Source organism: Plenodomus lingam (assembly GCF_022343315.1).
Source record: "Plenodomus lingam strain CAN1 chromosome Unknown contig_17, whole genome shotgun sequence".
Classification (NCBI taxonomy): Eukaryota; Fungi; Ascomycota; class Dothideomycetes; order Pleosporales; family Leptosphaeriaceae; genus Plenodomus; species Plenodomus lingam.
The window spans coordinates 1,008,376-1,020,724 of NW_027093934.1; the positions used below are offsets into that span (position 1 = coordinate 1,008,376).

At 42.7% G+C, this 12,349-nt stretch overlaps 2 protein-coding genes across 2 annotated transcripts; both read left to right on the forward strand.

Annotated features, from left to right (window-relative positions):
• Positions 1-409: 409 nt before the first annotated feature.
• Positions 410-1,912, forward strand: IAQ61_003337 (uncharacterized protein; the record flags this gene model as incomplete). The annotated part of the gene is made up of 4 exons (XM_003844943.2): positions 410-1,201; positions 1,291-1,364; positions 1,437-1,609; positions 1,732-1,912. 4 exons carry the CDS (start codon positions 410-412, stop codon positions 1,767-1,769), a joined length of 1,077 nt encoding a protein of 358 aa, XP_003844991.2. The 3' UTR covers positions 1,770-1,912.
• A 2,338-nt stretch (positions 1,913-4,250) lies between these two features.
• IAQ61_003338 (uncharacterized protein) lies at positions 4,251-6,851 on the forward strand (the record flags this gene model as incomplete). Its single annotated transcript, XM_066095937.1, has 4 exons — positions 4,251-4,362; positions 4,412-4,444; positions 4,501-5,469; positions 5,650-6,851. The coding sequence occupies 4 exons, from the start codon at positions 4,251-4,253 to the stop codon at positions 6,849-6,851; spliced, it is 2,316 nt and encodes a 771-aa protein (XP_065954182.1).
• Positions 6,852-12,349: the final 5,498 nt, after the last annotated feature.

The window sequence follows — 12,349 nt, forward strand, 5'->3', positions numbered from 1 at the left end:
TAGCCAGGATTGGTCTTGGCGCTTCGACGGCCTCTCTTGAAATCTGAATGGATTGATTTGGCTGTGATCAAGCGAGTAGAATTAATCCTGTTCAGGATGATCAAGCTTGCTGATTCTCTCTCAGGACAATTCGATTCGTTCTATTCCAGGTCTCGCTCTCGCCCGCAGAGCCACAAAGTCAACTCCCGAGGCCCCACCCGCATCTCAATAACCTCTATATTACATCCGCACCCAACAGCATCCGAAGATTTGGTTGCTGGAATTTAGCCATTCAGATAACAATGGGTAATCTGCCTTGTCACCACACCCCAGAAGACGTTCCTCCTACATACATCTCAGCCTCCCCTTCTCACCCCATCGTCATCACCACTCTCTCCATCACCATCTCCCCCCTTCCCAACCACCCACCATGCACCTCCCTTCCCTCCTCCCCCTGATCCTCCCCTTTTTCCCCTTCCTCCCTCTGACAACCTCCCAATCCCCCTTCGCCCCCATGCTCCGCTTCCAATGCTCCCAACTCGTCATCGACCGCCTCGACCCCCTCGTCTCCCCAGCCTCCATCCCCTCCCCCCACCTCCACCAAATCGTCGGCGGCAACTCCTTCAAGCCACACATGCCCCATCCCGCCCACGACCTCCCCTCCCTCTCCACCTGCACATCCTGCACCTTCTCCGAAGACTTCAGCAACTACTGGACCGCGGTCCTCTACTTCCGCGCCCGTAACGGCTCCCTCCACCGCGTCCCCCAATTCGTCTCCGACGGCCTCAAAGGCGAAGGCGGCATCACAGTCTACTACATCCCCGTCGTCAGCAACAACTCCACCAACATAACCACCCCCATCCCCCCCGTCACCGCCTTCCGCCCCGGCTTCCGCATGCTCGTCGGCGACGCCGCATCCGCCTCCCCCCTCCCCAACCACAAAGTCTGCCACCGCTGTATGCCGCGCTCCGGCGACGCCGCGCACATTAATTGCGCCGATCCCGATCAACAGTATTTCCCGCCGCATATGTGTGAGGGTGGGATTCGCACCGTCGTTACGTTTCCCACGTGCTGGGATGGCGTCAATCTCGATAGCCCGGATCATATGGCGCATTTGGCGTATGCGGTTGGGGCGGGGGCGAATGATGCGGGGCCGACGGGGAGGTGTCCGGATAGTCATCCGGTGGTTGTGCCGCAGGTCATGTATGAGGTTATGTGGGATGTGAGTGGTGTTTTTCTTTTTTGTAGTTTTGGGAGGTAGGAAGGAGGTTTGAAGGGAGGGGGTTTGCGGGGAAAAACTGACGAGTATAGACGCGTGTGTTTAACGATGTTGATCTTTGGCCTGAGGATGGGTCACAGCCTTTTGTGTATAGTACTGGGGATCGGTGGGTTTTCTTTTCTCCTCTTCCTTTCCCCTCCTCCTCCCTCTTTCCACCTCCCACTAACTCCCCCACCAGCACCGGCTTCTCCCAACACGGCGACTACATCTTCGGCTGGAAAGGCGACTCCCTCCAACGCGCCATGGACGCCCGCTGCACAGGCGACACCTGCTCCGTCCTCGAGATGCAGAGTACCGAGGAGGCGCTCAAATGTAGGGTGCCGCGGGTTGTGGATGAGGAGGTGGATGGGTGTAAGTGGATTTTTTCTGATATTTTGTTAGGTTGCTGTTGTTGTTCTTCCCCTCCCTGGGAAACAGATAAGAACCGGGGACGTGCAGTTTCAAAGCAAAAGCTAATTCCCGTCCGTGTATAGGGCTGCAGGAATTGCCGGGAAGGCGTGAGATTTGGTGAGGAGGGCGTGCGGCGGGGGTTTGAGGCTGACGTTGGGGTTGGGGGTAAACAGTCGACGGTGGAGAAAGTGTGGACAGTAAACAATGTCGACTTCTTAGACAGCATCACACATGAGATTCCCAGTAGACCCACACAATCCCTATCCCAGCACCCCAGACTCCCATACCAGGCACAAAGACGCAAATTCCACCCTGCACATGCAGGAGATTTAAAATCACAGACGCGCACTTATCCATATACACCACAGTCTCTCACGTTGTACAGTAATCAGTCATGTACACTCCTTCCTACCCCTGACGCGAAAACCCAACACAGGTGCATGCATAATGTATACCCTGGATCACTTCACATTTATCTACAATGCAGGATCCCATGCAAGGAAGCAGGGCTTTGCTTTCCCGTCCACTGTGTGTATCGTATAGACGGGATTGGATGTATACTTTGGTTTCAGTGGCGGCGCTTTATGGCTGTTTAGCTTATAATAGGTTAGGGAGATTATTTGGCTGTGTTTGGTGGTGTGGGTTTAGTGTACGGATATTGGTTGGTCTGGGTTTGAGTTTGGGTTTGGGGGGGACTGCTCTCGCTGTGGATTGCTTCAGTTTAGATTTGGATGTTGTGGTAGCGTAGCTGCTGTGTGTTTGTGGATTTAGGGTTTTGTTTAATGTTAAAGGTTTGCGTAGGTTCTGGGGCGAGCAATTGAACGGTATAGTACAAAGAGGGTTGATTGTTAGGTCGTCCCCTTCAAGCGAAAGAAATACTTAGAAGTTTCTTTGGGAGGGTGTTGAGATGTTCTGAAAGATTTAGTCTCTTGATGTTGTAGGCGCTACTAAAGAACTAACAATTGTCTAGCCATTACTGTATTGGAGAAAAGAAATTTTGGGTTGTGATGATTATATGTGCCTTCACCACACACACATCTTCCAAAAGAGGTTACTTTAATTTTAATTAGTTATCATGCAGGTTCACTGATCCACAGAAAGAGAGGGGCGTGGAGGTCTAAGGGTGACAAGGATGTTTGAAAGCTTTGGAGTGAAGAAATAGGAACTTGATGGTAATACGATGGATCTAGTAGTTAACCCAAAAACTCAGATAGTAAGAATACATCAGAACTATTTACGGCTGCTGGGTATTTAGTTATTTGTAGTCATTTTCATTTAGTGCTATGGGCATGTAATCTGCAGTATGAGTTATTGGTATACCTACAGCGGACTGAAGTTGCACTATTCCAGGATACTGTTCACTCAAAACTCACCGCATAGTGCGCTAGGTTGGGATTTACTTGATAACGTTGGTCTTGGTCGCTCTACACGCTGTTGGAAATACGTATGCAAGATGGGATATGGTAGTAGAGCTGATACGGGATATATCCTAAGATGAGTAGAGAACCACTTAGCCGAATTCCAACCTCTTCAAGGTAGCGCTGTGCAGAGATGATAGATCTATATCACTCTACGGACATGACGTCCTACGCATTTCCACTTAGCGTCGTGCCTAACACAGGGGTGAATACTGCAAGTCTTGACCTAGAGGATAATAGTAAGGCAATGGAAAGCATGTCGAAATCTCAGATGCGTACTGGAAAAAAATGCCGTTTTCTATTGCGAGGCTTACTTGTCGTCAGGGATGGAGCACGCTAAGCCAGATACAATCGTCCCGGGCTTGTCCACCCCACATGATGACCATCACGCGTCCAGAACTACAACGGCTTGAAATACACCGAAGCTTATACTTCAATGCTTGGCTTTCGAGAAGTGGTTGCAGTTTCAGTAGCACAATATTACCGAGGGTATAACACAACTTGATACCTAGCCTACACTCCTGTCTCCGACGTAGCTCAGGAGTAGCATATATGGTTTAGTAGTATGCCTACTTTGTACAATAACACAATCTCAACAGCCCTCTTAGACAAACTGCTCCCCTCCCTCGGTCTCGTACGGAAGATCATGATGGACATCTCTAATGCGCCATGAGGTCATATCTGACATCCCACTGATCTGCACCGCAACATGGCTGCCGCCGCTAGTTCATGTACCCCGCAGCCATCCGTGGAAACAATGCAGCACCGTTACATTCAGCATCAAGAAGCATTGGATCAAGGCATCACGAGAGGATCATGGATGTGATGCTTTCACTTCTCGGTGGCACTACTAGCACATGCTCGGCATGCGGCAGCAACTTGAACTACCGTCACTTGCTACCAGGACATGCATTCGATACAAGCTCCTCCAATCCCACGCGGTGTCCTAACTCTCGATAGTTTGCAGTCTCCACCCTCATGGCATGATGGTGTGTCATGTTACACGGTGAGAATACTGCCCAGTCGGCTATATCTCGGCAGACGCCGTTCATACGGTGATGTAGGAATGTGAAGGTTAAATAGACATTGGGGGGGCTCACAGCGGACGCGCCCTCTATGGTGCTTCTCCCCTTCAGCCGAGTTCCAGTGTTTCCTGCTTCTTTTCATCTTGGTCAGAGGTCGCGATGCCTTCATTCAGCATACACATCTTGGCCTGGGTATTGTGGATACATGTAGCATGGGCACAAAAGTCAGCCTTTGACTATGTAGACCCGTTGATTGGAACAACAAACGGAGGTCAGTATTACTAGTAGAAACTTGTCTCCATTTGAACTGACAAGTGCAGGACATGTATTCCCAGGTGCTACACTTCCATTCGGTGAGCATAAGCGTACAAAAAACCACCCCGTTCGTTTTTTCTAATTCTCTTACCAGGCATGGCGAAAGCCGGTCCAGACGTGATAGGCGAGAATCAGGGCGGTTTCTCCTCTTCCGATGCCCCTATATACGGTTTCTCCCACATGCACGACTCCGGCACAGGTGGATCTCCCTCCCTAGGGAACTTCCCCATCTTTGCACAAGCAGGTTGCCCAAATGATGATATAAATGCCTGTTCATATCCCATGTACCAACGAGCAACAGCACGTGCTCCAGGAAAAGTCCACGCCAAGCCAGGATACTTTGATATCACGCTGGAAAGTGGAGTCAGGACGGAAATGACAGTGACAAACCACACTGCCTTGTATCGCTTCACGTTCCCGGAGCGCCCTAAAGCGAGAAACACGACACTCAGTCCCCACATCTTGGTCGAATTGACTGATTTACCGCAAACGAGAAGTGAAGGCAGCATTAATGTCTCTGCTGAAACGGGACGAATGAGTGGCACAGGTGTCTTTTCCCCCTCTTTTGGTATAGGAACATACCGGTCCTACTTCTGTCTTGATTTTGATGGCGCAAAGATTAAGAATGCGGGTGTTTGGACTAACTCGCGGGCATCGTATGTAACCAGCCTGGATATCAAACCAGGGGATGAGCGACAAACGCCTAGCGCACGACCTGCGGGTGGATGGGTGCAATTCGAGAAACCGACAGAGAGGAATCAGATTCTCGCAAGAGTGGGCATGAGTTTTGTGAGTGTGGCACAAGCTTGTGCGAATGCGGAGCGCGAGGTACCCAACCGGGCCTTTGATTCACATGTTGCTACCGCGGAGGCTGCCTGGCGCGCTAAACTTGATGTCATTACCATCCAAGATGGCGGCGTGAGAGATGTGTTCCCGACGGCATTTTGGAGTGGGGTGTATCGCGCGATGATTAGCCCACAGGATTATACTGGCGAAAACCCATTCTGGAACTCTGGAGAACCGTACTATGACTCTTTCTATTGTATTTGGGATTCGTTTAGAAGTATCCATCCTTTGCTCACGTTGCTGGATCCACATAGCCAAACGTTGATGTTGAGGAGCTTGTTGGATATCTATCGACATGAGGGATGGCTGCCGGACTGTCGAATGAGTTTTTGCAAAGGCAAGTGCTAGCAAGCAGGAGTCTGTACATAGTCGCTGAATACTAACATTTCGTATCCAGGAAACACGCAAGGCGGTTCCAACGCAGACATTGTCATCGTAGACGCCTACCTCAAGAACATCAGCGCAGGAATCGACTGGAACCTAGCGTACGAAGCGCTCGTAAAAGATGCAGAAGTCGAGCCAGCAAATTGGGATGTTGAGGGTCGTGGAGGCCTTGCCTCTTGGAAATCCCTGGGTTACATACCAACGGAGAATCTGGACGTCGATGGTGTGGGCACGGAAACACGGTCCGTCTCTCGCACTGTGGAATATGCATACAATGACTTTGTCATCTCTACGTTAGCGCGCGACCTGGGCCATATGGATGATGCTCAAAAGTATCTAGCTCGCTCTGGACATTGGAAGAACATGTTCAAAGCGGACCAACGGAGCTACTACAACGGTGTCGACAGCGGGTTCGAAGGCTTCCTCCAGCCACGCTATATGAATGGCTCGTGGGGCTACCAAGATCCCATCTTCTGTTCTCCGTTGATGAACTTCACTGGATGCTACCTGAACCCTTCTGGAGGAGAAACCTACGAGGGACCAGTATGGCTCTACACATTCTTCGTCCCAGGAGACATGGCAGGTTTGATCGCCACCCTCGGTGGCAAAGAGCGATTCATCGAGCGCCTGAACTGGCTTCATGAGTCTGGCGTCCTCTACCTGGGTAACGAGCAGTCTTTTCTCAAACTCTTCCTATACCACTATGTGGGTCGGCCCGCGTTATCCGCACAGCGCGCACACCAGTACATCCCCTCGCTTTTCAACGACACCGTAGGCGGCATACCGGGCAACGACGACAGCGGCGCCATGGGCTCCTTTGAAGCGTTCGTCATGATGGGCTTCTTTCCCAACGCAGGACAAGATGTATACTTTATCATCCCGCCGTTTTTCGAGAGCGTGTCCATCAAGAGCGGTCAGACTGGTAAGACGGCAACGATTCGAAACATTAATTTCGATGCCAGGCACAAGAACATCTATATCCAGTCTGCGACGCTGAATGGGGAGCCCTACACGAGGAATTGGCTACAGCATAGCTTCTTCTTGGATGGCGGCGTGTTGGAACTCACGCTGGGTGCGGAGGAGAGCACTTGGGGTACGAGGCCGGAGGATGTACCTCCCAGTCTTGGACCGACGGGGAATACAGATGGGATGATTACGATGGAGAAGAAGTGGCTTACAACACCAGAGGACTGGGGCTTTGCTGAGGGCTTGTGAGGATCTCGAGGGCTGTTAGTGTAGCACAATTAAGCTCGCTGCAGACGAGAGGAATGATTCGTTGGTGATGATTACACTATCCAACGAGTCTGAAACACACATGATCAATCTACTGGCGTCGTACAAAAATCAACAACAACCGTGCTATTCCCGCACTCTGGCCACGACATGATGCACACTCAGATCCAAACCCCCTATGCACTGGCGTCGAATAGCAATTAGTACATCCAGAGCACACATGTAACACCACATTCCCAGCGGTCAACGCAAGCATACACATGAGTAGGTACTGTATGTACATGCTACCCTACCCACGTTTCAAGCAGCCAGACAATCCCACATCTGAATGAATCCCTTTCCTCGAATCGCACCACTCTCACGCTTAGCCGCCGTGCCTGAAATTTCCCCGCCGAAAGAGTAAAAGGCAATGTCCTCGATGATTAGGGCCACGATGCCCAACGATTTTTCCATCGGGCCTCCCTGCATACGAAGCTGATGCTGATGTCGAGTCGTGCGTGCACAGATGCGAGCACGGACCGATCCCACCGTAAGAAAAAAGAGAAAAAAAAGACAGGTACGGCCGCTGTCATGTTTAAGCGGTGAATAAATTGATGGGCTTCAAGGTTGGTAGCTGGATGTTAGCATTTTTTTTAAGCCGGTGAATGTTGCGATTGGTTAGAGGGCATGGTGATATACTTGGGCGACTGTGTGGTGTGTGTGTGTGTGTGTGAATCGATCGACGTTGGTTTAGAGTTGATATGGATCCGCAGCGGGATTTTCGGTGGTGGGTGCATGCGAGAAATGTCTCATGTGGTGGTGGAGGTGGTAATGGCTGATTGATTTGGTTCATGGTGGTTTGATTGGGTTTGATGAGTATGCAACAGTGTACATGAGGGATCTAGCATGACACTCTGTAGATGTTTGAGAATGCATCAGGCCTGGCATGTGTTGTGGAGGTAGTGACGGCTCTAGGTAGATATCTACGTCTAGCAAGCATCCGGGTTGCACGTGTTTCTTACGCAGTACCTACTGGCATCTAGTTAGCCATGCGAGGGACAAGGGATAGAAATACAGCACGGGCAAGACAGCATGGTATCCACAAAGTACGACAGTAGGCTCAAACAGTGGTGGCATGTCATATAACCATGGGTTTAGCGTCGGGCGACTTGGGCTTTACTCCGAGTGGTTAGAATATCCCTATAGGTTCAAGTCCACGTCACAGCGGCAAATTTTCATAGTTATATAAACTAGCCTATAGTTAAGTATAAATTAGGGTAATTTAAGCAAGTAAACGTAGTTTTTATTACTATCTTTTTTAAACGTGTTCTAAACCTATTCTTAATAATATATAGGCGTTCCTAAATACTATACTAGAGTTTAGTATAGTAGTACTAGATAATATATCTAAACTAGATAGTAATATTAGAGATAAATTTAGGCAACTATATAAAGTGCTAGAGGAGGATAGTAGTAGTAGCGTTAAGGAAGTAAGTAAAAGTAAATAGAATAAGTTTAAAATAGGTTAGTAACACGTTATAGGGGTATAATATATACCTTACTTATAGTAATAGTTAAGGACTACTACTTACACTAGTAATTATTAAGCATGCAGCTATTCTCCTAGCATACCCTTAATTATACAGCTAAGGGTATAGGTATATAATACTAGTTTAGTAATATAAAGATAGCTCTTACCTAATAAGAGAAGAGGTGCTTATACAGGCTACATAGGTAACACGTTAAGAATATATTCTTAAATTATTCTAATTCTAGTAGGTATAATACTCCTGCTAGTCTATCTATCTTAATAGGCCTACAACTTTACTATTCTTTAATAGCTAGCTAGCAAGCTAGTATAAATACTAATGCTCTAGGGTAAAAGCGTATAAGTATCTTAAGAACACATTATAAATGTGTTCTTATTATATTATTAATAATATATTATATAATTAGATCTAAACCTTAAAAAGTATAGTACCTAAGAAAATTCTATAAAGAGAACTATAAACAAGAAGCTATTATTATAGCCTTATTAAGCGCTTCTCTTTAAGGATTTATAAGGACTACTAGGTGTCTTATTATCCTATAATAAGGACTATAGTAAATTAGGTAAAGAGCAAAACTTAAATATATTTAAAACGTGTTAATAACAAGTTAGTAAATTATAGAATAGGCTTAACTATACATTAGCTATTAGAACTATAGCCTAATATCTGCTACTAGGAAAAAATATTATTTTAGTTAGGTACTACTAGAGGTAGACTCTATATATCTACAAGGTCTTCTAACTAGGGAGATATTAAATCTTTCTAGTAGTCCTGCTTTATATTCTGTGGTTAAGCCACAGTTAAGCTAGATAAAGAAGTGTAGTAGGCATATTGTAACCTATTCCTAACACATTCCTAATATATTCTAGGCGTTAATTATCTATAAGGGCAAGGATCTCTATTTAAAATCCTATATAAAGTTACCTTCTAAGTAATTATACTAATAGATATAGTAGTAATACCTTTTTTTACTATTATTTCTTTTAGTATATATATATATACCTCCTCCTCCCTTAACACTATCTAATAGTAATATTAAGGAAGTAGTAAAGGTATTATAGCCTATACTTACTCTATAGCTTATATAATGTAAGTTATTTGTAACCTATTATAAACGTGTTTCTAACTTATTATAGCCTAGTTCCTAAACTTAACCTAGCTCTAAACCTATCTCTAACTTAAAGGTTTCTATTCTATTAAAGAAATGTATATTAGCTTTATAAATAAAGATAAAATCTTGCGTATTATAAAGCGTAAAAAGCTTCTATAGTTCCTATTTAAGAGTAGCCTTAGAGAAGTATACTATAAGTAGAGGATAAAGTATTAGGATCCTAAAACTATACGTGGTATAAGAGAATAGGTTTAGAACACATTGCTAATACGTTACTATAGGTGTATATATAGCAAATCTTTATATTAAGCTTAGGTAACTTAATTATTTACCTTTTTAAAGAGTAGGTATTAATTCTATTAGATTAAGACATGTTCTAGATAGATATGTTATATAAGAGGTTATATAGGGCATAGGTAGAGATTCTAATAGTAATCTTCTACCTATAGGAAAAGAAGCGTACGTATTAAGAATAGGTTTGTAACATGTTTCTAACACATTATAGTTATTACACTTAGCTAAATTATTATAGATAAGGATATAACTAAGATATATTAAGTTACTATTACTAACTTCTTTTAGAAGTGTAAAGCACTTATAAAAAGATAAGTGTTATAGAGGCATATTTACTTATAGGGATTCTATAGGACTACTATTAATATATATAATAAGTAGATAATAGGCAAGTTTTATAGCGCACTATAATATGTTTGTAATATATTTCTAACTTGTTTCTAGGACTTAGGCGCTATCTCTAGTTAATTAATCCCTATAAGCGTAACTAGCGCTAGTAACTTTAATCTTGTATAAGATTTTGTTAAGTATATCTATAAAGAAGTATTTATAAAGCATATAAAAGAGAGCTAGATAATACTACCTCTTTATATCTAAGTAAATTACTATAGGCATTAATAGTAGAGGAATACTTTTAGCTTGCTAACCTCCTCTTACGTAAGTAAACATATTCTAAACCTATTCTAAACGTGTTCCTAACTTATTCTTATATAATTAGAACACAAACCCTCTAAAGATACCTAAAACTAGGTAATCTATAAGAAAAACCTAGTAATTGCTACTAGGATTGTGCAATACTATAGTAAAATATTAAAAGAGGTATAGGAAAAACTAGAATCTTATTTAAATATAGCTAAGCAAGCAGGCTAGAAAGGATATAAAACTAGTAAGTATGTAAGTATTCTTAAGGCTACTTAGAAGTAAGTTTATAACCTATTCTTAACCTATTAGAATTGTATAAGTAATATTATATAGTACATACTAGATAGATCTATAGGATATAAAAGAGTTTAAAGCCTAGAGTAAGTTTAGAATACACTATAACTATAGAACTCCTAATAGGCTTAAGTAAAGGTACCTTAAAAAGCTTTAGAGGGGAGAAAGTAAGTCTTATACTAGTATTATATATATTTACTAATTAAAACATGTTTAGAACGTGTTTAGAACGCGTCCTATAATAATAATAACACTCTAGATAATAATAAAGCAAGTCTTGCTATATCTAACTTAACTAGATATATCTTAGTCCTAATAAGAAATAAAAGAGTACGCTTAAAAGCCTAAAGCTAGAGGGTAAGTAGTAGAGTAGTATTAGAAAGAAGTTTACTAGCCCCTTTTCTATCTTCTCTACTACTAGGCTCTTCTCCTCTACTAATAGCAACCTAAAGGTATGCTTTGCAAAACACGTTTATAACACGTTCCTAACTTATTATTAGTCTATAACTATAAACTTTATAATAAAAGGCTCTTCTTAGTAATTAGGCTCTAAAGGAGAGAAAAGAAAAGCTAAAGGTAGATAAGGAAGAACTTGTATAGAAAAAGGCACTATTTAAATTGCAAAAGGCATAGTTTAAACTTAAGAAAGAGATAGCTACTTTTTATATAAGGTAGGGTTAGTCTATAAATATAGTAACTAGTTCCTAACTAGTTCTTAATATATTCTAGTCTATTATATAAGTATATATAAGTAGATAAATATATATTCTTTCTTCTTCTCTTTCTTCTTCTTTCTTCTTATACTCTATAAGAACTTTTTATATTTAAGAGTTTAATACTATTTTACTATCTATCTTTCCTAATATTATTAGATATAACTAGTTAATATAGTCTACAAAGATCTTTTAAAGTTAGTATATAATAGAACGCGTTAGGAATATATTATAAACTTGTTCTAACACTAAGTAGGATTTATACTAGTAATATATTAAGCTTAAGTTACTTCTATCTAATACTAGGGTATTCTCTCCTATAATATCCTACCTAAATAATAGGTATATAGTATTTCCTAGCGAGCTTTTCTACTAGGCTATTTAGGCTAGATTAGGGGTATAGGAACTTTGTAGAGTATATATATATGTAAGTTAGAACATATTTATAATATATTAATAACTATTTTAGTATTACTTCTCTAATAGAGGTAATCTTATCTACTACCTTAAGAGGTATTATCCTAAGGTTTAAATAGCCCTAGTAAACTATAGTAGAACTATAATACAAGGCATTACAGAAGCAAGGATCTTCTATAGGAGCTTAATAGTAAATGCTTAAGAACGTGTTCTAAACACGTTAATAATACGTTCTCTACTAGTAGAGTAGACTATACTAAGTGCCTCCTCTAAGGTTTAAGAACCCTCTAAGATAGCTAGTCTATAACAAGAAGTAGTAGCTAGAGTAGAGGCTAAAGAGGAAGTAGAGAGTAAAGAAGAGGAGTAAATAGTTGCTCCCCTTTACACTATAAATAATATTTAGCAAAAGTAGTAAAAAGGAGATATAAGTCTAGTCTCTTAAAATATATTTAGAATATATTAATAATATATTATAGCTAG